General features: G+C 39.0%; 1 protein-coding gene across 5 annotated transcripts in view; it reads right to left on the bottom strand.

Annotated features, from left to right (window-relative positions):
- Positions 1–21,970, bottom strand: part of tns2 (tensin 2) — a 68,856-nt gene extending 46,886 nt beyond the window's left edge. For 3 of the 5 annotated variants that reach the window (XM_023349492.1, XM_023349595.1, XM_023349548.1), the window contains exon 1: positions 21,380–21,970. In XM_023349492.1, the coding sequence (XP_023205260.1) occupies positions 21,380–21,508 (129 nt within the window). In that variant the 5' untranslated portion in view covers positions 21,509–21,970. Of the gene's footprint in view, positions 1–3,677; positions 3,702–10,599; positions 10,708–21,379 lie in introns of those variants that run through there. The other 2 variants (XM_023349644.1, XM_014471473.2) reach the window with 2 other exon arrangements.
- Between the last annotated feature and the right edge of the window lie 3,143 nt (positions 21,971–25,113).

Raw genomic sequence — 25,113 nt, 5'->3', positions numbered from 1 at the left:
CTGAGTTCATCTACATTTATCTGTTCTCAGTTTAACTTGCTTGACTTAGCTGATTTTAGAATGAGTTGATGAAATGCTATGTATTTTTCACCATTTTAAAGTATATCAGCTACCAACTAAAGGTAGTTGGTATACTTTTAAAGGTAGTTACCTTTAAACCAACTACCTTTAAAAGATGACACAAGAAACACAATCTACTGCTCCACGCAACAATGACGATCTGAATTAAAGATATTTCTAGTAGGTTATGTCTTGTCAGAAAAACAATCCCCCGTGGAGATCAGTGGGGATTCTTAATTGCATTTGGAAATTAGAATGTCAGATTTATAAGGTGCAAAACTTATTGTTTTAGTGAACCTCCGAGCGCTTGAGGAGGGAGCGGTAGAGAACGGCTGGCCGAAATTAGCGTTTATAAATCGGATCAACCTTGAGCTAAACGCCACTTACACCGTGGAGCGCCAATATCCAACTTGAAGCTAACTTCACTGTGGTATCAACATGGACGATCTGATCTCCAAATTATGCCCCGCCTCTTCCGTGACAACTCACACAGACAAATACAAGTCTCATTCATTCATTCATTCAGACTAGTGTTAGTTCACACACATACATACATTTTCGACCTATCATTCAGAATACTATGTCTGTATGCTTTGTGTGTACGTGTATGAGTGTGTTTGTATGTGATATTTTAGCAGTGTATATGTGCAATTTTAGTCTTGTGCGTGTGCGTGTGAGAAAGAAAAATTGTATGTGTGTGTGATATTTTAGTAGTGTATATGCGCAATGTCTTTTGTGTATATGTGTATGAGTCTTTAGTAGTGTGTGAGAGACAAAACATAGTTTTTGTCCTAAATGGCCCCTCTTACTCAGCGTCTTCTTCAGAGGTTTTGCTGTAGTTGCCTTTAGTGGTTCTTGGTGCAGCGCCACCACAGGTGAGAGGGGGAACATATTTTTCAAAAGGTTCAGTTCATTGTCACACTGCAGTATGAAAGCAAACACCAGCTGAACATGTAGCAAAGGTTGCAAATTTGGTCCCCAATTGAACAGAGTATACTGGCCTATGAGGTGTGAAAACACCCTGTGAAAAATTAGAAATCCTTAAAAGTGGTTTTGACAAGTTAAAACAAAAGATTAAAAAAGAGATACAAAAAGAGAACAGGCAAGTGTAATCGGCCAAAAAAATTCTGATTAGCGCACTCCAAAGTTATGAATTTATCCTGAAGCAGTGGTTCGTCCTCAAACTTTCCACATTTCAGATGAGTTTTGTGGCATCAACCACTGCTGCTTCAATGAAACATACTGCAGATTACAGCAATTAACTGATGAGTTAATAAAAGCGAGGCAGTATTGAGAACACAAACAGCTTTTGCAACCATCCTACAGTATTTATATCCATTTTCAGAGAGCATGCAATCAGTTTCCTCCATAAAATTTTGCAATCGTTTGGTGAAGTGTCCACAAACACAGGCATTAGCATCCTCATGGGGCCGCGGCGAGTTTAAAAAAGCAACCAGTTACTGTCAGCTGAGGCCACAGTGGTGATGTGGGCTGAGATATAAACACAGAGAGGAGAGGCTGGCAGCATTCTTCCTGCTTCAGACACAATCACGATCACTATATAATCCAGCCACACGCAATCATGGTCAGACAGTGATACACGACTCAGCCACTCAGCGCTCTATAAGGTGCTGTAAAGCTGCTCTATGATGGTTCATGTAAGGCAACTGCAGGGGGAAACCACAACTAAATGTGGTTGAGGTTCCACTCAATGAACCTCCATTCCCAACTCTGCTAAATAAATGCTTAAATGCTTAAATTAAATGCTTCTGCTTAAAATGTTAAGAGCTAAAACTCATTTCAGTTTGAAAAATTCACTTGCTTATAAAGACTGTGCAGTTAAAAAATAAAACATTTATGCACAAGTTTTATTTAGGAGGAAACTTGTTTTCAGCCCCACATGAAGCCTTTCCAGTCCAATAAAATATGGAGGACTGGAAAGTTATCCAAACCACCAGCTGAATGCACCACATTGTGAGGTGCTTTGGTTAGCTGTGATTACCCTAGAGTTGTAATGAAATGTCACAAAATTAAAACATTATGCTATATCTACCCAAGTTGTAAGCCAAATTTTGAATTCCTAAGATGCAGTTAGTATGACTGCGATGAAGCCGACACCACGTTTAAATCATTTTTTTGTGGCAACATTTGGGGACAAGAAGACAAGAAACAAGCCATTTCTACTTACTATTAGAAAATATTCTGATACAACGAGAACCTTCCAAATACGATGTTGACGAATAAAACTGAAGGGCTATTTTACCTGTATGTCCCTTACTTGTAGTGATTTTTCTAATCCAGAGACCATCAACAGGCAAGACGGGTGAAGTGTCTTAACCAGGGACACAAACGACACAACATTCAGTCATTCACCCACATTCACACGCTGATGGAAGCTAGTATATTGCATTCACAGCTGGAAATCCTCCCAAAAACGGACTTCCCACTCGGAAAGTGGGAGAAACTTTGACTACACTCTTTTAGAACTTCTCATTTCAATATGGCCGCTCCTTGCATTAACAGCAGTAAGAAGTGGTGGAAAGAAGTGTGTCTAAAATCAGTGTAGCACCTCCAACTCTAAACTGAACAAATTAAAAGTGGCTTTGAGTATTGGCCGATACCGATATTAACCCAATACAATATCAGCACCAATAATACATACATACATGTTTATGGTGTGGAATGATTGAAAAGGCTTGATCAAATGATATTACTGAAACACAGAACAATAGTTGACAGCAATAAGTATGAAAATAACTGACCCATTTAGTCCGCTAAACGCTACAGCAGACTAAATACTGGAGCAGACTAAATGCTGGAGAGGCCAAAATGTCAGGTGTGGACTAAATGCTTGGAGCAGACTAAATGCTTCTATTGGCGTGCCTGGATTGGAGTTTTTAGAAGCAGGCTGATGTAATTCGATACTCTTTTTTTTGTTTGGACTGATTTCAGACTGATTTCCTGTATCAATATCAGATTGGGATGCCTCTAATACTTTCACCCTCAGGAAAACACAGACAAACTCTAAGATGAGGAACGCTCACTGAAAAACAGTCCTTTGGAAATAAAAAAAATTTTTGACCTCAGAGCAAAATGAGTGGAAACAAAGTAGATAAACATTTATAATCAGTGGAAATGCAAATACCACTGACCTGTTGGGAAAAAATAGGCCAGTTTCAGTGTAATGTAATTTTAAAATTAGATGATGAGTCCAGAAAATGATCAAAGCATGATTGTCAGATCATACCATCACTTCTGCATCAGGCTTTCTGCAATGTGACCAAGTGGCTAAAAGTTTAGAATGTATTTCGCCAGAAGCTGCTCCTCATACCAACTTGGGAATCCAGCACAGGAAACCAGAATGGGGGACGTCTACAGCTTTGTGGAGGATTACAACACAGAAACAGCTGGTGGAGTCACTAAAAACAACCTGTAATGCCGAGCTCAGTCCCCAGGATGGTAATTACTGTCACCGCTGCAATGAATAAAAAAACAAAAAAAACCTTCTTCCTCTGCAAGAGCAAATCTGTATGAATCACTAGAATCTGCTTCTGCAGCCTAAAAATAAACAACAAAGAATATTCCAAACACTTCTAAAGCAGCATGAACTACTTTACCTTCAGGTATCCTGTTCTATTCCCTCAGGAACCGAGGCATCCTGGACAAACCACCACCAGCACACAACATGTGACCACTCATAGCCTCCACCAGCCAGGGCCTGCCCACATTTCCACAGAAGTGACATGAGTTGTAAACAACAAGCTGAACCCTCGCAGAAACTTCCAAACACGCTCACGTGCAGATGTGCGTATCCCTGCAGACAGATGGTGAAAACAGACTGCAGTCCCTTTTTCCTTTTCCTGTCCCGATGTGCTCCAGGACAGACACCCCCACCCCACCAACACACACCCCGACTTCCCAGGATAACATCTGCTACATACAACAAGCTCCTTTTTCCTGATATTTTTAGCCTCTCAGCAGGGAAACAAAAAAAAGGAATCAGAGATTTCTGGAGTCAAAGAGTTGCTTTCTAACAAGACTCCCCCTTTCCCCCCAATCCCAACCCAAACCCTCTCGGCCTGCCGTCACAGAACAGAAGGTGGATTCAACATTCTGACAAACATGAAATTCACTAACGTGAAAAAACAAATAGAGAGAGAGAGCGAGTCATTCGAGGCCACGCATATCTGGAAACTCTGAAAATAGCGCTGATATTTGGACAGTGATGGACATTGTCTCTTGACCAGTCCGTCCTGACAGCAGGACGGGGGACTGTGACCAGATGGTATGAGGACATAGACCTCTCTTTCACTTATTGTTACATGATTCCCTTTGTCAGATCATTACTTTCAAGCTGAATTTCCATTAATCAAATAATTACACAATTTGACATTTCAAAAACAAATTTGCTGAATGGAAACACTGCAAACTCTCCTTTTCTTGATAAAAAAAAGTTTTGCTGCCTGTACGAGGCGCTTTATTGGCTTAATTGAAATATAGTTTCACAAAACTTCAATGGAAAATTTTTTTCATATCACTTGAGTCAATCAACAAACGGATGTTGCCACTATCGCAAACCACGTGTGGTTTTAATTGAATTTCTTGTTTTATGGAAACATCGTGTTTTTGTGTATTTTTAACATTAGCAGAAGTTTTGCGCACATTGAACGCAGCTTCCGTCTAAGCAAAGCCACGTTCCTTCATGTGGCAGTCAAAGTTGCAGGTGCTGACAGTCTGTTCTGTAAAAGAGGTAATCACAAAAACTTCTCTTGAAGAAGATAAAATAATCAATTAAGGCTTCTTTCCTGACTAAGTCCTAACCTAAATTGCACAAAGTGTAACAAAATCTGATTTGTGCTTTTTCCTTTTTCATACAACATCGGCTCCCTCAATTGACATTTAATTAAAAAATAATGGCTGTCACATATGAAGTATAAAATCGCTTCTTTTTTCAATAAACTCTATCTTCTATTATCTAGCTGGCTTAAAAATGCCACTCCAGTCATAAATCTGACACTGTATCTACAAAAAATAATAGATAAAACAAGGTGCTCTTTAGCCAGTCAGTGTGCTTATTAGCGAGTGAACAGAAATCCATCATTTTGCCTCTACACTGCAGCTCAGCACGCTGAATGAAAGCCACAACACTTTTCCATCCACCTACACAGGATAGATTAATTTTGGCTGCTTGAAAATATTCTCATGGACTGTTTCAAAATGAGCAGCATGTCTACTAGACCAAACTAATACTTTATCCACCCAACCTTGTTCTATTGGTATAGAATGGCCAGAAAGAGTAACAGTCTACTTCTGAAACTAGTACTGAATATAACAGGTGTCCTTCCAAATTGGAGACAACTTTAGCATACACCATCATGAACGTCTTACAGGAAAGCAACCAGGTTTTATCCCTTTCATCTGTAGCCCTCTTCTTTAAACTAAGAAAAAAACTTATGTAACATGTCTCATTTGAAAACATGTTACATGTTAAATGTTTATTCAGATATGTTTATTAATTCCCATACTTTGTCTGTTCTTGAACTGCTCAATGGAAAGTTTCCCCTTTCTCTTAATGTGATTGAATGAGCAGCTGCCCGTCTCACGATGTTGACCAATTGGGGAAAACTAAGGCACAGTAATGTAACCTATCAGGTTAGGGGGAGGGACCTTTATTAGGCAGGTTGATGAGAAGAAGGCAATACTGTACTTGAAAAAGATATGGGGTGTAATGGGTAATGGGTGTTTGAGCTGTTAGTAACTGGGTTTAATATTAGTACTTTTTATGTTATGTTTTGCTAAGCAGAAATTAGTGTAAGATGGAGAAAGAAATTATTCAATGCCTGGCGCTAAAGTTGAATTGTGTCTGTATTCTGTTAGGGATGAAACATGGACGCTGTTCCGTTAGCTTCTCTGTTGTGGAAGCCTTGTGCTCATAATGGCCAAATGTTTCTGCACTGAATTCTTGAGTAAGTGGAATTATTGCATTCAAATTTATTTAGGTCTTTGTAATATGTGCTATGAGCTAATTTGGGATTTGTATACTATCTAAATAGTAGGTTTTGATGGGCTGCCAAGTACCGCTGCACCAGAAGCCTGGTAGACTTCACTCATTGCATGAGGTTCATCTCCATCCCACGTGCAGACAACGGAAAGCCGGAAACTTCATTGGTTTGGACAGAAGAGGGTTTGCGTCGGATCATCTAGCATGACTGTGGGCTTTTAAGGTAACTGAGACTACACATTAGGAAAACCACACCTATGAGCTCCAACAAGTGCACCAATAAAGTATTACAATCAAGTAGTCATAAAGGACTAAAAATTCCGGATATTTCTGTTTAACAGTAAGTGGTATGATTGGGCAATATATGTCTTTTTTTCTATGATCATAAATATCGTTATTCTCATGAGTTTAAAATTCAGGTTTGGTTGATTTTAAATCAAGGCTGCAAGTTATCGGTTACCCTTTGATTTTATTGCATTTATGGGAGGTTGTCGTCTCTGTAAATATTGACTAGTTAAACTATTCTAAGCATCTCCTTTTATTAAAGGAAAACTCTAGGTTCGTTGAACTTTCAATTCAATATAAATTACACACACACACCAATTAGACACCAGGCATACATGGTTTATCTGCCCAAAGTTATTTTAGCAAAGTAAAATAAATTTGAACTACAGTGGGTGAACTGTAGATCTTTTTCACTCTGTTATTCTGGAAATAAAAAGTTGACAGAAAAATCAGTTTTCCTAATTCATACCTCTTTCTGCTCCATTGTTTGCTCGTTTACGAGAATCGTGTAGAAGAGAAGAAAAGGATAACGAAGCTAGTTTTTAATAAATAAAGTGAAGATAGATCTACTGTTTGGGTGCTTTTTCACTCAGGGATAAGAAGAATATACATATTTTGAGGATGGTTAATTTATAGGAAAATTGGGAGTGGCTGAATCAGTATCTGCAGGTCAGAGATTCTGAGATGGCATTAAAAAATATTACCTCAAAACTTAAGAAAAATTAGTTTTAAAGGTGATCAATCGCCCAAAGTTATCCATTCTCAACAAGCCACTAAGTTTATGCACTACAACACGCCCAGCCATTCACTGATGTGTTTGTTGATTCTTGCAAACTTGAATTCCACCCTCCATTGAGAGTCTCCCACCAGCATCTGGGTCCCTGCATCATTTGTTGGCATTACCTCTTGCGTGTGCATGTTAATAAATGGGAGTCAGCCTGTGTGTGTGTGTGTGTGTGTGTGTGTGTGTTTGAATTTATCCAAAGGGTGGGACAGGCAGTGCGGGAAACAGAGACTGCCTGTTCCTTTAGTGAGGTCAGCATGTTGCCATGATCCACTTCCGCTCCCCCAGTAGGACTTCTGGTCCAAACACGACTGGGACATACAGAGAATTTCTTATTACAGCAACCGACACTTCATTCTCTATGCATATGATGTTAAATATAAATGTGCTAGGGTTAGAAATATTCCAGCTGTGCTACAATGTGCAGTAAGTATCTGACTTTACCTAGTAGGGTAATGCTGTTGTCCGAACAATCTGAAATTCTTCTCTTAGCTTCTACTAAGCTTGAAGGAAATCCTTCTCATTCACATCGTTTTAGAGCTGCAGATGGGAGTGAATAGCCACTAGTGTTGACCTGCAACCAGAGTAACTGCATGTGCCTCAAGGGAACGTCAACCAGCCTCTGTTTCAGCTTCCTGGCTTGGCAGTGACCAGAGGGTGTCCCAAGTAAACACAACCATCATGTGCCATCAAACCTCTCAGTTACACCCCGTAATTACAAATATAGACTACCGACTGTACGCTGAACACAAGCCTCGGCATTGTATTTCTGGTCACCAAGTATCTCCATGGGACCTGCTGCCCACAAGCCTGGCTGGAAGGTGACACGCTTCTTTGAATTTCCTGCCCAGGTTTTCTCAGAAAGTGGGACTTTTTCTACCTCAAGGCCACTTTCCAATCTGATTAAAATGTGTGTTGACGTCCGTTCATCCGCATGGGTTCACACGAAAGAAAAATGACCGAACTGCTATCAGAAAAGGAAAGGTTGGAGAGGTTGGACAATGTTATCTAGCTGTTAATACGAATCCGTTTTTCCTCTCGTTGCAAGTAGAATGGAAGCCAAAATTTATCGGTGCACATATTAGTAAAGGAGTCTATCATCACTCGTTACACTGGACCCTTGGTATTCGATAAGAGCAAGAGAACACAATCGCTTGAAATACTTGAGACCCTCCTCTAAAAATACTTAAAACGGCCTACTTTAATGGTTTAAACACCAAATGTACCTTAATATGCATTAAACACAGTAGAAGCCATCTTGGTACTACAACAGAAGCTAACATTCATAATCTTTTTATATCTGCTTTTGGGGTAACAGCCAATCAGTGCCAAGGAAAGTGATTGGTGCTTCTGGATTTTCTGCTTTTATATACGGCAATCATTAGCATATCAGGTGGCTTTGCACCTAGATATTTCAGCTTCTTGAGATGCGTTTTGTTTTGAATATTTTATGTATGAGCTACTAAAAAATCTTCAAACAGCCAAAGTTGGAGTCACTAGTCGCTTGAAAACCAACTTTAATCAGCATCAACTGATTAAAGTTATTTGCTAGTAGAAGACACTAACTACAGTTGAAATGTGCACTATGAATATTTCATACTTGCATTAATATAACAGCAAAACCCTGGGCTGGCCGTTGCCTTCCTAAGCATTTCCTCTTGATTCTTCTGTGCCTTCAGTTCTCCGTCTCAGAGTTGTGAACATTGATGTTGCTCTTCCGCGTCGTTTTAGTTGTAGTTTGTCAATGGCAGTGGAAGGTGTGAACAAAACCATTCAGACCGTGTTAACTACACTTCCAAATATTGACCAATTAAAGTTGAAGCTAGAGGAGTGCTTAAGAGATGGGGTCATTTAGACTCCGCAACCTTTTCACTCTGTGCTCAGTCTGGGGTGGTTGCTTATGAGTTTTCTTTTAATGTGGTTTTGGGAACTGATGGTATGATGGGACAACCCCCTCCACTTTCCACTGTCCAACTATAACATTTGCTGTGCTCTTCCTGAGCGTCGCACTAAGACCATGGGAGAGTTAAGACATTTTATTGCTGGCAAAAATGTTGTAGCCCTACTCACCACAGGGTTGTTTACAGCATACACAATTTCCGGTAAGCTTCATCAAACTGAGGCATTACATACGTCACGGCTGTACATTAGTGATTGGGTAAAATAAGATCCAGTAGTTAAAACTTCAAAAGAGTATATGTCTCCAGCAAGTAATCGTTTCTCAGGATCCAGACCCACTGTACGAAGCAAAGCATAGAACAAGGGAATGATTTCCACCAGGCAAGTAACAGCGACTCTCTCTCTCTGACAGTGTGACGTAACCTCTCCATCGAATATAATTTGAAAGACTAAAAGGTACAGTTTTCTCCACTGATAGAGCTTTAGCACACAAAAAACTGCTTAATTCAAATCTGTCTAGGAAGCTTTAAAAAACCAGAGATCAGAAATCTGCAAAAAATCTTCAGTTTATCTATGTGCCTTTTTTAAAAAAAAAAAAATTAAATTGAATGAATGAGTTAAAATCTAATTTCCTTGTGTTTAACTTTAAAAATCAAACTTGTGGCAAAGACACAAAACACACAAAACTTGTGTTGTTGCTCTTGGGAAACCTTTGCACCATAGCTGTACATGCAAACACATAGTGTGTTGTCACAATTGAGCACCAACCTAGAGTACTCCTGTAATGCTGGAGTACCTTCTAAAAATGACCCTCTAATTACTTTAACTCATCTGTGATTACACATGATTTGTCAAATTAGCTACAAATCAAAAACTAAACTCCTCCAACTTCATTATATAACGGTCACCCTGGTAATGAGGAGAACCCTGCCTTCTGTCCAAGTAGTGCAGCTGTTGCCCTTAGAAAGGAAATGTTGATCCAGATGGAAAAACGTCGCAATTTAAAAGAAGAAATCATTAGAAAGTTACACCCAAATTTTACACTGTCAGAATAATCAGAACCAACTAGTTTGTCTTCAAAATAACCTTAGCTCGGTTTCACAAATATTTCCAATATTGTATTAAAATTGCTCATGAGCAATAGCTGAAACATTGTGAGTGTGTGTGAGAATGTTGAACATGTCACATGACCCTCGGTTCACAACGTCTAATGTCAGCTTAATGAAGTGTGATACTTTGAGCAAGTTCCCAGAGAGGGGCGGCAAGAAGTCAATGCTTCTCCCATACAAACACAATGAGAGAGAGGAAAAGACAAGATAAAATATCTGTGCAGGGAAATGAAAAAATGGAATCTAGAATTTAGTATGCAGATCGTTTCAAACCCCCAAAAATCCTGAATGATAGTTTTGTAAAACCACTAAAGGAAGTACTCTGAGGAAGAGCTGCTGCACATGAAAACTCCTCATTCTACATCTGTCTCCCACTCTGTTAACACACACTTCAGACCAACAAGTCAGTCATAGAAAACTGAAAACTTCCCGACTTGTCTGACTCCCTCTCCCAAGCTTACCTTGTTCATTTTCCCGCTCATCATGTCCCCTAGTTTCAGACGCAGCGCCTCATTCCCAGTGAAGCCATCTACAACATGCCCTGCTACAGACTGTGTGAGGTAACTTGTTTTCTTTGCTCTGGTCCTCCCTGGGATCTGGGACTGCAAGGTGGAGCTAAATCCATGTGTGGAGTACTATTACTGTGAGCTAAAAGCCTGATTGGTCGCTTCCAGGAGGAGCGTTAGGGTCCGGATTTCAGATTGGCTGAATTGTCCAACAATACAGTTTCAAGCCTTCAAGCCCTAGAAGGTGATTTTTATTCATAATGTTTTGTGATTCAAATTAAAAAATGAAACCTATTTAACTCACAACTTTGAATTTCAGATACACAGATACCGTGTCTATAAGAGAAAGTATTAAAATCATTTGGTAAAAATAGAAAAAAATAAAATAAAATCAAGATTTTCTGCCTCGTGTTCTTACAACGGCAAGTTAGGGCCATTATAGATAGCAAACAAAGGAATGCAATTCTGCCAAAAAACTCAGAAATTTTGAGATTAATCTCAGATATTTTCTAGAAAAAAAAAACTGGAAATTTCTGAGTGTCAAAAGTTAAACATTTTCAACTTTTGAAACTCAGAAATGTCTAAGTGTTTTTTTTCTATAAACACTCTGAGATTAATAAAAAATGTAAAAAATTTTCTGTTTGAAATTTACTCCTAATTTTTATTCTATCTGCAATGTCCCTAATACACCTTTGTATGTTACAGCCAGTGGCTGAAGGTGGTTCCAGACTTGCAAGATTTCTTATCTGAAAAGGAATTTGTAACAAAAGCAGGTAATTGTAAAGTTGGAAACATCTTAACTTTTCATTCGGCTCTTGGAATTTCTAACATTTTAGAAATTTAAAGTACATCTTTTACTTTAAACACACGTAGAGGCCTTTATCATAACAGGCCTGAAGTTCAAATTTTTGGAGGAAATATATTTGTAAAATATATTTACAAATATATTTTAGTGCACAGTTTTAGTGCTGTGGTACTTTATATAACCAGACTGTAACTGATCATATACGCAATTATCTTCTGAAAAAAATTACAGCTGTATATTTAAAAAATAGTATTTCACTTTGTGGTCACATCTCCATCTGATTTAATGTTTGTTTGCTGATAACTTTTTGCTAATTAATGGTTTGAATCTGAGTCATAATCATACGCTGTTTGCCTTTCACAGTGAGGATTATTGTGACTACATGTTCAATATATTACATTTTCATTATATTTATCAGTCTATCAACTTGTTAACAATATTAATTTTATGGAGCATTATAGATCTAAACTTTGAGAATCTCTCTTTATGCAAGTCTATTTTTTTTTTTTTTTTTTGCTCTGTAAAAAGTTCTCTGTAGTCCGTTCTATGCATAAACATCCCAGCAGAGGCAGCAATGCTTCACTGTGGGTCAGTAGCATATCCTAGTGGTGAAATAGAAAATTGCAACTGAATTATTATTTTTTTTAGCAATTTATCACCTTTATCCATCTTTAATTTAGAACTTCTTTGCATCCAAGAGCTTGAACTCTTTAACTGAATCTTTTAAACTCTGACTTTAGATTTTGCTTTGTTTGAAAACTGAACTAATCTTTCCAAGTTTTTTTTCTGCAATAGTAAAAGCATTTTTTTTAATGCATAGTTCAATATAATTAAAGCAACAAAGTGCTTATAGTCAACAATACTTTATACTCATGGATAAATGCACATACATTCCTCTCAAGTTGCCCGTCTCTAACTGTAAGCTCTTAATATTCTCCAGTCTGAGACTTTTGTCTGCTGCTACAGTCTCTTAGTCACTTCCATATGTGTTGCACTCATAAGAAGGCTGCACAGTATAGTAGTTCCAAATGGGAGTTTGAGTTATGACATGCGTAGTAAGCCCCCCTTGACCCCCACTTACCAAAAAGCATGTGCAGTAATGCACGCCGTTTCTTCTGCTCAAAGATTTCCAGTTCATGACGGAAACATGGAGACCTACAGAGCCCCGCTAAAGTTTCATATGCCTTAAACTTGTACACATTTCTTCATATCAAAAGCACAAGCTTTACTGTATATTGTTGGGATTTTATGTATCAACAGGACAGAGAGTAACACTCTGTGCAACAAGAGAAAATATTTTACAAGTATATATATCGGAAGTGTGGTGGCCATTTGCATTAAGCCCCCTTTATTCTGATACCACAAAATAAAATCCAATGCAACCACTGGTCATTAGAGGTCACTTGTTTGTCAAATAGGCCTCAGAAGTTTGTTAATAAGAATGAAAAGTAACGAAGACAGAAGAACAACACAACAGACAGGACAGGGAGGATGTTGTGGAGAAGATTTAAACATGTCTGGATTCTTAAAATAATGTCTAAACCTACATGGCCCTGTGTAAAAAATAAAATGAAATAAAATAAAAAAAAAGTGATTGCCACCTGGTTGGGAATGGTTGGGAAACCCTGAGCAGCAACAACTCCCTTCAAGCATTTGCAATAACTTGCAGAGTCTCTTCCAGCTGTGGAGGAATTTTGGCTCAGTCATCTTTGCAGAATTGTTGTAGTTCATCCATGTTGAATGATTTAACATGAACAGCCTTTTTAATCTCATGCCACAGCATCTTGATAGAATTCAGGTCAAGACTTTGACTACGCCACTCCAAAGTCTTAATTTAGTTTTTCTTCAGCCATCCAGATGTGGACTTGCTTGTGTGTTCTGGATAATTGACCTGCTTCAGAACACAAGTTGGTTTCAACTCTTTCAGAATGTTTAGTGGAATTCATGGTTCCACTGATCACAGCATGACTTCCAGGTCCTGAAGCAGTAAAGCAGCCCAGCCCACCACACTACCACCACCATGTTCTACTGTTGGTATGATGTTTTTTCTAGTGTTACTGTTATGCTAAATGGGACACAGACCTTCCAAAGAGCTCAGATTTTGCCTTGTCAGTCCACAGAATGTTTTCACACCACTGTATCCCTCCAGCACTGTGCTGTAAGAAATATTTCTGTATTTAACAGTGAAAAACAGTAAAATTGACAGGAAAAATTCGTAAACTATGAAACAATTTAAAAACATTAATTTGATGTGAAATTAAATGGTAATTTGCACATATCACATTTGTACATTTATTTTATAGGTTGTTATGGCAAAACATTTTCATTTAACTGTGAATTCCGTGATCACAATGCCATCTAACTATAAAAGATTTATTTTTTTTTTACTGTGGAATCTACTTTTTTTTTCTATACAGTATGCTTTGTCGGTCAGTCACACTGAATCCCCATAAAATGTATTTCAAATTGTGGCTCTATTGTGGCAGAATGTGTATAAAGTTCAGTTGGTATGCGTGAACAGAAATAACCACGGAGGAGGAGTGGATAAAGAGGTGAAAAAAGGTGGACTAACAAAAAACGAGGGGATCAAGTGAGACAGGAAGTCGGTGCTTGGTCTGGAATGAGGGGTTAACTTGTGGGTAAAGTGGGGGAGGGTCATTTGGGAAGAAAGTTATGGTTACTGTGTATGGAACGGGGTCCGGGATAATAAATTTAGACATTTTGTACTCTTTTGGTAAACACCCAGACTGAATCATGAATCTAAATGTCACTGCACAGCAAATGGTCCCTTCTGACAACAAACTGCGAGGTATTCCGTGTTGCTTGACAAATTATAGGGAACAACAGGTGGGCCTCTGCTCTGTCTGCAAGACGGAATTTACTGTCCAGAGGAAAAGGAAGGCCTTGGACCCCTCTTGGAGGTAAATGGGAAAGAGTTGAACAGAGAAGGAACCCCTGGCCAAGAGGAAATGAGGCTGGAAAGGGTGGGTCGAGACAGGGGCAGGGGGCTTTGTAGCTCGACAATGATGGATTGTACAACACAGCACTAAGCCAAAACCTGATCAGGTACAGCTGTTTAAATGTGCAAAAAACCTGAGGAAGAGCACATGAGACACAGACAGGATACCACTGAGCACTTGTTCGCATTTGATAAAATCCTCTCTGTGAAGACCTCGGTGGGTCCAGCTCAACATTTTTGCGTGTCAGAGAAGAAAATATTTTTGGTGCATAGTTTCCCGGGAGAGGGTGTTTCTTTTCAGGGCGGAGCTGGGATTTGTTGGAGACGTACTGAGGGAGGAAATGGTTTGTGTCTTTCCCCCTCTTTTCCCTCGACCAGCTTTCATCTGTGTGACTGCTACATGAAAACAAGCAGCATTCCTCAAATACATCTTGGAGTTTGGGACAGATCTTTGTTTGCAAGCCACAGGAATCCAGTCTACGACAGTCTTCCCAAAGGCCTGGGCTTTATTGGGGGAATTTACCTCCTTTTTTTCTTCCCACACATCAAGGAGTGTCAGGGTTACATCTATTTTCATTCGGTTCAGTTCTTTGCCATTCATAGGGGACGGGGCGTGTGTCTGTATTTAAGTCTCACTGGTCACTGTTCCTTCCTCTGACGGGTGTGTGTTTGCTGTGAATGCTTGTGGCTAAAGGCGCCTATATTCGTCATCTAAACTTAATCTTGAAAATAAATTACAGGAGAACAAAAAATATATATATAACTCCTGACACACAGCCAGGTTTCTATATGACTTGAAAGTTAACAGCATGTGCAAGTAAAGGCAAAAGAGTATGTGTGCAGTTTTAAGTTCCTGCTTACTAGAAGAATCAACAAACATTTTATGTAAAAATGTCACCCTGTTTCAGATTGTGAAATTTGTGTATGTGTTTCTGATGCAAAACAAACCTCATCAAATCTCACCTCATCAAATACATAATGATCATGATATGACCAAAAAATGTCTTTCTAATGAGAATGTATCAAATGGATTTATTTACTGGTTATACTGAAAACTTGTGTCATAAGTTTTCAATATGGATGACAAATATCCATATGAAATATGAGTATGCAGAATATATGGATCTGCTTGTAAGCAACAATAAGGAGTGTAGAACACATTTGGAACCAGGGTTGGTCAACAATTTAAATCTTAGCTTCACAAGATGGACCAACCCAAAGTCAGCAGCCAGACCATTGAGGTGTTGTCTCAAAAAGCATTTTTTAAGAAGTTTTTTTTTGCTAAAAAACTTCTTAAAAGTTTTTGTTTACTATGTTTCCTTTTGTCATCTGTCAGTACAAAACATCTGTTGATTTCCACAGATATGATTGTGCTAAAATGGAAACTTCTCTCTGCCAATGATCCTTCAACCTGTTTGCTCAATATACAGAGCTGCTTCTACAGCTATTTTTTTCTTGGTGTCAGTATTTGTGTTTCCATTAACCATAGAAATGCGAAAATTTAAATCGTAATAAATTTGCTTAATGGAAAGATGCCAATTTAAAAAAAAAAAAGTCATGTTCTTCGATAAGTTTTTGCGTTGGGATGAGGTGGTTTTTTTTGGCCATATCGAAACAGATGTACTTCACTTAACTGCTTGTATAACTCTTTGAATTATACAAGTTGCGTGATCAACAGTCGGCTATCATTAAGGGAGAAAACCACAAAGAAGACAACAGGAAGGAGTAGGATGATTTTTTTTTTCCTACAACAGTGTGCAGCTGGCTCTACCAGAGCTCTCACAGCATCACACAATTCATAAAAAGTTGTGTTATTCCAAAGTGTTGAATACATCGCTTTTCTGTAAAATTGCCGACTGCAATTTCCCCAAAATGACGCTCGTGTAGCAGCTGCCAAGTAAAAAGTTTGTCACTCCAATGTCTGAATAAGACGCTGACTTCTCCACTGATGGTTGAGAGATGAGCGCTAACGCCATGGCTGAATTGTGAATATACTGTATCTCATGTAACTGTTTACTGTTGACAGGATTTTTAATAACTTATGTGAACAAACTTATTCACTTGTGATTTAAATGTATTCTTTTAATTTAATGGAAACACTGCAATTGCAATATTGCAATAAAGGATGTTAATTTTATTTTAAAATAACCCAGTAGAAATTGCAGTTTTAAATGCTGAAATATTTAATAAGAAATCAATAGATATTTTTCAGGTTGATCAAAGTTCAACATACAAATATTAAGAATTGAATGGTGTTTCAAACAAACTTAAGCTGTTAGGCATTAGTCTAAATTGCTCAGGCTTAGGACCATGATGAAAACCTTTTCAGAATATTCCATTCAAGTGTGTCTGAAATCTAAATTAAATTCCCAGAACCCACACTTAAAACTTCCTGACTTCAAGGAACATTCTGACTTTAGGAAGTTCTAACCTCCTGCCATCATACATATCTACACTAGGGAAACTGACAACTCTCCTAGTTAGTGTTACAGTGAAAGCTTTAGAACAAAGCTGCAGGCACACTGCTCTCCTTCCTCTGCCAAATGAAGTTGGCAGACTAACTTCTGTATTTATGTTTGACTTGCACGTGAGTCCGCTAATGACTCTCAGACTTGTGCCCTTTGGAGCACAAGTCTGATGTCTGCTTGCCTGTAAAAATGTAACTCTCAGATCCACAGAGGTGAGTTAATAAAAAGAAGTCATAGCTAGTGAGTGTTGAGGACGAAACCCAAAATGTGACTGTTTTCAATCTGTTTTCCAAAACTCAAAACACTTAGACCCGAACATGTATCCCCTCTGATCTATGACTCGACCACCTGAGCAGAGCATGTGGACCTTTTTTTTTTTTTTTAATATTATGTGTTGTCCAGGCACATTGTGTCATTTTATAGCACAATCAAGAAACTGTTACCTTCAGCTGCTGTGTGTATCAAATATGGCTTAAAATATATTTTAATTCCTAATTTTACTCCCTGAAATTGGACCTCTGTGTCTTTCAAAACTGATACCTCTGTAACTCTGCCTTCAGGAAGTCATCACAACATTGGTCCTCTATAAACTTTTCACAACATTTTTCACTTATTATACCACCTGAGAATGAGGTCGTATAATGAGCTCAAATAGTGTGCAGTTCCACCAACTGTTAGCTAATTACTTCTGACTAGTCTGAAGGAGCTGAGTGAGGGAGTCATGGGGAGAGCTGCTGTGTGAATCAGAAGCTCTGAAACTTGGAAAGTGCTGCTCCAAGGAAGAGCTTTACACTCATAGGTGGAGCTACGTCCCCCAAGGAATCAAGACACTCTTGGTATGTTTTCGATGAAAGAATAATATTATAACAAGCTGTAAAGCTCCAAAAGTCGATTTTACAGATTACTGTTCCGTTAAAGCTATTGACTCTTGCTGCCATGTGGTGTTCAGATCCAGAATCCAGCTGTAAAAATGTTTTTTTGTTTGTTTGTTTTTTTTACTAACGCTCTGCTGCGCAATGGTCCTGGCATAAGGAAGCATAATTGTTGAAAAGAATTCCACAATCAGTTTTCTGATAATGCTACTCACTGGATCTTTATTTCTTCCTGAGGACTTGTAAACATAAATAAGAATTTAATGTGAGGAACCTATTTATATTCTGTGAGAAACACCTATTTCCCATTGTTGGCATGTCTTCAGTTTGTTATGCAATCATGTTAAGAAATGTTTTTTTTTCTTGTTAGCCCAGAAAGATCTTGGTTTGGTCTACAAATGTAAACATGTGGTTCGTGCCAGGAAAATACAAACAAATCATCAAGTTCACGTTTCTGAGCAGCAACATGCCTCACGTGTCTTCTAAAACATCAACAAATTAGGATTTTAAAAGAATGTATCGTTAGAAAGACCACCATAAATAGATGCATGTTTGTCTCCTCTTGCTCGGGATCGTTTGGATCCAACCAGTTCCCACACCCCTAGTCGTCCGGGTCAGTCACCACAGGATGACGTAGTCCAGAAAGCTTCACATTCCCACGCTGCTCTGCATGTGATTCAGAGCCACTGGGACCAAACACACACACACATGTAGAATGTTCATAGAACATGATGAAACGGAGCCATGCTCCAGAGAGTTGTGACTGTGGGTCAGAGGTCGGGGTTCTAAGTGTTCTTATGGTGGCTCCAGGGCAGGCGGCCGGCCTGCCTGTGTTTACATGACGATAGCTTTGCAACATTGCTATGGTCACCACAACAGAGCCATTGTAGCTGCGCAGATGTGATGTGATGCCATGATTATCCACATCTTTTAAACAAAGAAAATACATTCTCACATTACTTCAAAAAGTAATGTGAGAATACAAAGGGAATTTTGTATTTTGGAATCTATTCCTCTCCTGTACCTAAATCCTTAAATGTATAGTTCAGTTTTCCTTCTTTCTATAGTTTGAGGTTGCAGAGGTCTGCAGTCTATTCCAACAGCAATTGGGTCAAAGGTGGGGAGCACACCACCAGCACATTAAAGCTGGTGGTGTTACATACAAAAGTATGTAACTTTTATAAAAAAATATATTTACATATTTGTTAAAGCTGTCACTATGTTGTGACACTGTAGTGTGAGACAATCTGTGAAAAGATCAATCTCCTCCACTTACTCCATGAGATGCTATTGCTGTCTAAAGAAAAGCAAGGCTCCCGGTTAAAAATAACCAATCAGAGCCAGGAGGTGGGTCTTAGTGTTGTCAATCAACGTCATGTACTTTGTGCTAAATGTGCCAACAGTGAAGAAACAACTTGCCGTGACAGAGAAACAGTTTAACCGCCGTCATCAGTGGGCATGGTATCTAGCTTGAGCATCCACAACAAGCTCTGCTAGCTGCAGTGTATCAAAGAGCAAGAATAGGATCTCCTTAAAGATCCTATTCTTTAAGGAATAGGATCTTTAATTCAAGACATCAAATTGCAAAGTCAAATTTCTTTTTAAATTAAGTAGTGTTTGGCATATACAGCATTTTTACAACAACTGAAGGTAACTGTTTCTTGATTATGCTATAAAATGACACGATGTGTATGAAAAATACTTAATATTGCCCCTTTTAAAGATTACAAAGCAGGACTGAAGACTAGAGCCTAGTATGAGATGAATAGTGAATTGAAAGTAATTTTGAGCTCATTAGCATACTAAAACCAGGTGAGACATGGCAAGTAAAACTGAAGAGTACTTTAGAAGATAATTACTAATCTACAGCCAGGTCAAACCAGGTGGTACATAGCTAAAATAGGACTAGATGTGAGATCATTGACATTTTTAGCTCATATTTTATTAACTCATTTAATTGAGTCAAATCCTTTAATTACTCGTTGCTGTGTTTGTAATATTTTGTTTTTATCAAACTCTCTGTCTTGTAAATGTGATCTTAGATTTCAATGAGACAGCCCTGCATAAATTAAGGTTAAATAAAACAATTTTAAAATAGAACCAAATGAAACAATTTTTAGTATCGAACAGCGTAACAGAGAACACCGTGAACTACTATCAGGTGGGAAATGATTATCAAAATAATGTCAAGTAGGAATATGCTATGCTGTATACAATAGAAATTAAATTTGGCCTACGATAGAGATCTGCACTCTACCGGCTAACCACGGCAATGTTTGTTGATGATGTAACCATCTGGAATCAAAACAGAGCATGCAGGAAGCAGCATGGCTGAGAGTACAAGGGAAGAGCGCATTAAAAAGGCAGATGTGAAAACATCAATTATCTGGACCTGGTTCATGTTTAACCTCCCACAGTCTTAGCACGATGCTCAGGAGGAGCACTGCCTATGTCACGGTCAGACAGCGGGGAAGCGATTTGTAAAAACCTAACAACGACATACAGTATGTAGTTAACTGAATAGCAGCAATGCTGCTGACTACAAGTTCCAGTCACAATACCAGGAATTAAAAGCAGGATTTAATGCAGACATCCATTATTGTGTTCTATATAGAGATATATTTTTTATTTCTTTATTTAACTTTTATTAAACCACTTAATCATTGTTATGCTGCTGCCCAAGATTACCAGGCCTCACTTAAAATTTGATTTCTTTTTAAGGAAGACTTGGTAATGATAGGCAGCAACATAAAACAAAAGTTACAAACAAATAACATCAATCAAAACGAGTGCTTTTTTTTGGTTTTGTTTTTCTTTCCTCCCCTCCAGGGAGTCTTTTGTGGGCTCTAGTGTCCCTTATATGACAGTAGGCTGACAGGAAAGGGGGAAGGAGAGGGGGAAGACATGGTAAATGTTGCCGGGTCTGGGAATCGAACCCGCGACAGCCGCGTCGAGGACTCAAGGCCTCCAAACGTTCCCTACGCCACCACAGCACACCCCGATGAAAACGAGTGTTAATACAAATATTATATAATATGATATTCCACTCAATTAGTATGGGATTTTGTTTCCCTTTTTATTGTAAGTTATATACAAACTGTATTGTGATACACATTGTTACTGCCACCCATGGTGATATATATCGTGATATGAATTTTATGCCATGTCGCACATCCCTAATGCCAAGTGTGAGAAAGTTATTTATTTCAGGTGCAAAATAAGTAAATGAGAACCAGGTGTGAGACAAAAACAGAAGAAATGACAACAAGCTTGTGGACAGAAACTGGATACATCACAATATTAGCCCTTAAATATAAACCTTCAAGATGATCCTAATAACAAATACAGAACAATACAACTGCAGTCATATATTGAGCAATAACAATCCCGAAACACAAATCCCAGAGATTTTGACAATATCTACACAGTATCCTCAGGATTCCTCAGCCATGTGCTACAAATGGCAGAAATAACATGCTTTTTCAAGTCTTAAATCAGAGTGTAAGCAAATCTCAAAAGTAGCAGACTATAGCATGTGAGGCCTTATGGTGCAAAACATAAACATGCCTGTGAAGATCTAAATAAAGTCTCATCCTACACACACGCACACACACCTAGTCCACATACCAACCTTAGTGAGCCTCATCCTGACGCTGTCACTCCTCTCCAGACTCCTTCTCTTCAGAGACGAACTTTGGACCACCGGCACCGGCTGCACCTCTCCCTCCCCACACCAATCCGAGCTCAGGACACAACCCATATAGGTGGTCGAGGTCTGGGAGTCTCTCTCTCTCTCTTCTCTCCGTCTGTTCACCCTGCAAGTCTTCTTCTCCACCTCCGTCCTCCTGGGCAGCTGTTTTTGTCAGTTGGAGAGGAGGAGATCGAGGCCCTTCCCCTTTTCCTGGCTCTCGCTCTGGAGTATACACTTTCTCTGCCCTTCTCTCCAACTTTTACCAAAACATTCTCTTTTAAAAACACCTCGCTGCTTGCTACCTCAAGGATCCCCTGACTTTGTGTCATAAAACATGACTTTTGTTGATTGGCCTCCTCCTTTTCTCCTTACATCCCTGGTTCCTCTTTCAAAGCATCAAAACTCAGATTCACGAACTCATCCTGCGCTTCCTTCGTCTCCGTCTCCTTTCCCGATTCCCCCATCCTGAAGACAACGTGCGTCTCTCCTATTCCCCCCTCCGTCTCACTCTCCTCCTGCGTCTGCCCCTTCTGCTACGGTTGCCTCACTCTTACATATACAATTACTTCTCTGTTCTCACCTCCCCACCCATCTCTCCTCCTCAGCTCCCCTCTGTTTCCTGCTCCCAGATACATGCAGTCACTCCTTAGCCCCAGCAACAACACATTGTTGGTATTGTGCGGGGGACGACCAAGAAAAACTCGGCAGCTGTTGGGATGCTGCGGCAGGATCCAGTGACTCAGGGTGGACTGAGGGCCTCTCTTGTTTACCCTGCAGTGGTCTCTTTGTTGCAGACAGAAAATGACTTTCTTGTCCCGAAGATTACCCACCTATTCAGTGAAATAACGTAAATGTTATGAGATGGGGATGCCATGTGTGCCTTTGACTTTTTCTTTTTCATTTTTTTGAAAAGGTAGGTATGTTCACAAATTACGTTTATTACGTAAGTGTGAAAATTGTTTTTGCTCCTCACAAGCTCTTTTCTGTTGTTTATTGCTCTTCCCTCGAGTGTTCTGGCTAGTACGCAAGAGCTCGTAAGGCTTGGAAGTAAGAGACTGTACCCCTTAAAAGGCAAATTCTTGATGATCCTCCAAAATCCTCCTCCTTTTTCTCCTCCTCTTTCTCATAAGTTGGATTGACTTTCTGCATCTCCCCTCTTTCTCCCGTTGTTTTCCTTTCGCTCAATGTTCCCCCCATGCCTTTCTTTCCTGTGTTCAGACAAAACACCAATGCATGCTCACCTAAAGTCAGCCCATCATATCCAACCCTTTACATTGTATCTTGTACCCATACACTGGGCCATCCTTTGGTTGACACACTTATTTCGCTTTCCTTCAATCCCTCATTTTTCTGTGCATTTCGGTTTCAGGCATGAGCTCAGGCTGCAGATGGTGTTTACAACAAGCCCCCTCCTGGTTTTACTTGCCATGAAATTAACTCCTTCTAATCAACCCCTGCCAGTTTCAAAAGGATTTTCTCCAACTTACACATGGTGGTACATGCAGCTTTAAATATAAAAATAAACCCTTAAACAAAGTTTAAACAAATGTTCCTTGTGAAATTGCATGGGAAGCAACGTCATGAACAACATGTAGTTGTGAATGAGTCTCTTGCGTCACTATAGCTGGATGTGTTACCACTCTTATCAAGAATGAAAGAGCTCATTTGATTGGTGTCCAGGCTAAGCATCTTAACTTTAAAACAAATGCCATGAGTTTCAAATAGGATTGAAACTCGTGGCGTTTTACATCCCTGTTCCAATGGGATGTAAATTTTATCCAAGCCTGATAAAAGCACTCTTTAATTTGTACAGTGGGTATGGGCTCCATTCTGTCTACAGAAACGATTGCTTCCTAGATATGTGGACTTTGTTGAAGTTTGAAATTCTACCTAATCGCTAACATTTGGCCTTGATGTAAGTAATGTGTCAGTTCAATGCTATGAAGATTACCAGAAATTGTCTGCAGTATAAACGACCATCCTCCACTTCCACTGGGAAAAAATCCAGCTCAATGGGAGAAAGCCCAGACAGTGCACTGAAGGGAGATGAGAATCGGGCAGAATTGCACAGGAAGGCAATGGTCAGGCTAACTTTATACACTCCAAAACCAGTTTTGATGTGTGTTTGGGATCATTATTGTGTCGGAACACTGAATAGGCTCAACACACAGGAAACGATGACTAACAGCAGTAGGTGAAAGTTTGAACCCAGTGCATGGGATGCAATAATGGCAATGGGGGCAGCAACAAAAGCTGAACATTTCTCAACTTTCTTGTCGCATTGCATGTGTACATCTACATGTATGAGCTTGAAATTTCACATGTACAAATTTCACCCGTGGCTTGGCTGGAGGGAAGCAAGTGATTATAACATAGGAAATGAATGGGGTAGGAGGGATGTCACTTCCCATGCATCAAGCCCTTAAGCTTTTTTAGACTTCAACTATCTGACCAAATCTGTCAGAACAAAGTGGTTAGGATGTGTTTGAAAATGATCCGAAACCATTAAGGCTGAAACCTGAACTGAAAGATATTGTCCATGTCCAAAGTACTTTAGAAGTTAACTTAGAAAAGTTAAAGTGTCCATGTCAAGCCACTCTGAAGTAATCCCCAGATCAGAAGTCTTCAAGTGGGACTATTTACGTACATCTTCAAACAAGGTAATATCCTCTGGAGAAAGTTTTATTGTATAGTGAAACTACATTTGAGCTGCTCAAGAACAATGGCAAGATGTATATCATTTTTTGGTCTTGAAGGCCTCAATTTTCAGTCTTGAAACCTGAGAACACTAAAACAAATGTCAAGGACGGGCGGTGGCATCATGCTGAAGATCAGTTTTGTTCCCAGTGGTACTATTGAATTGCACAAATAAAACTTATTTTAAACAACTGTTCCAATGGGACCTCAAAATTTGCTTGAAGCAAAGCTAACTGAACCCCAACCTGAATCTGACAGAAAATACAGGAGTTACTGTTAAAAAGGGGGGTCTATGTCAGGAAACCATTTTAATTCCTGATGAGATCATATATTGTGCTGGTATTATGCCAAGACCTTGTTATGGCCTGTTTGCAAGGCGAACATGGAGTCGATTAGTAAAAATTTGAACCAAAATTAGACTTTTGCACTTGATTCTTGTCATGAAAAGTTGTTTAAGTTGTATCTTTGGTGATAATTCTTCCCTGAAATCCTTACAAGTACTATTGTGACATTGTTACTCCCAAACTAGATCTGACAACTGTATCAGGGGGTACAAAAAGAAAAAAGATTTTTATATTTTGTAATTCAAACAAAAAATTGCAGAATTCTTGGCACTCTATAGCAGACTTGGTAGAAATTTCCTTAAGTCTGGGTCAGTCAGATTAAATACATATTGCTGGTTTTTTACAGGGAAGAAAAAAAAGGAAGAGAAAAGAAGGAAAAGACCTGAGAAGATCAGCAAATTCCTTATATGGTGAGAGAACAGAAGGGGTCATAATGCTAGTGGGGGAAAAGCTCAGGAAACAAAGATGCCCAGAAACAAATACAGTTTGAATGAAGTCATTTACAATACTAATCCAAAGGCCTCTTTTACTATGGGGTGTTTGCTGACTGAGGAGTGATCACCTTCACTGGCAAATATGTAAATCATAAAATTTTTTTTACAATCAGGTATTTTTAAAGTCTTTGGGATTTGG

The sequence above is a fragment of the Xiphophorus maculatus genome, chromosome 1 (genome assembly GCF_002775205.1).
Source record: "Xiphophorus maculatus strain JP 163 A chromosome 1, X_maculatus-5.0-male, whole genome shotgun sequence".
NCBI classification, from domain to species: domain Eukaryota; kingdom Metazoa; phylum Chordata; class Actinopteri; order Cyprinodontiformes; family Poeciliidae; genus Xiphophorus; species Xiphophorus maculatus.
Note: the sequence above shows the minus strand (reverse complement) of the source record. Positions and strands in the feature narration are given on the sequence as shown.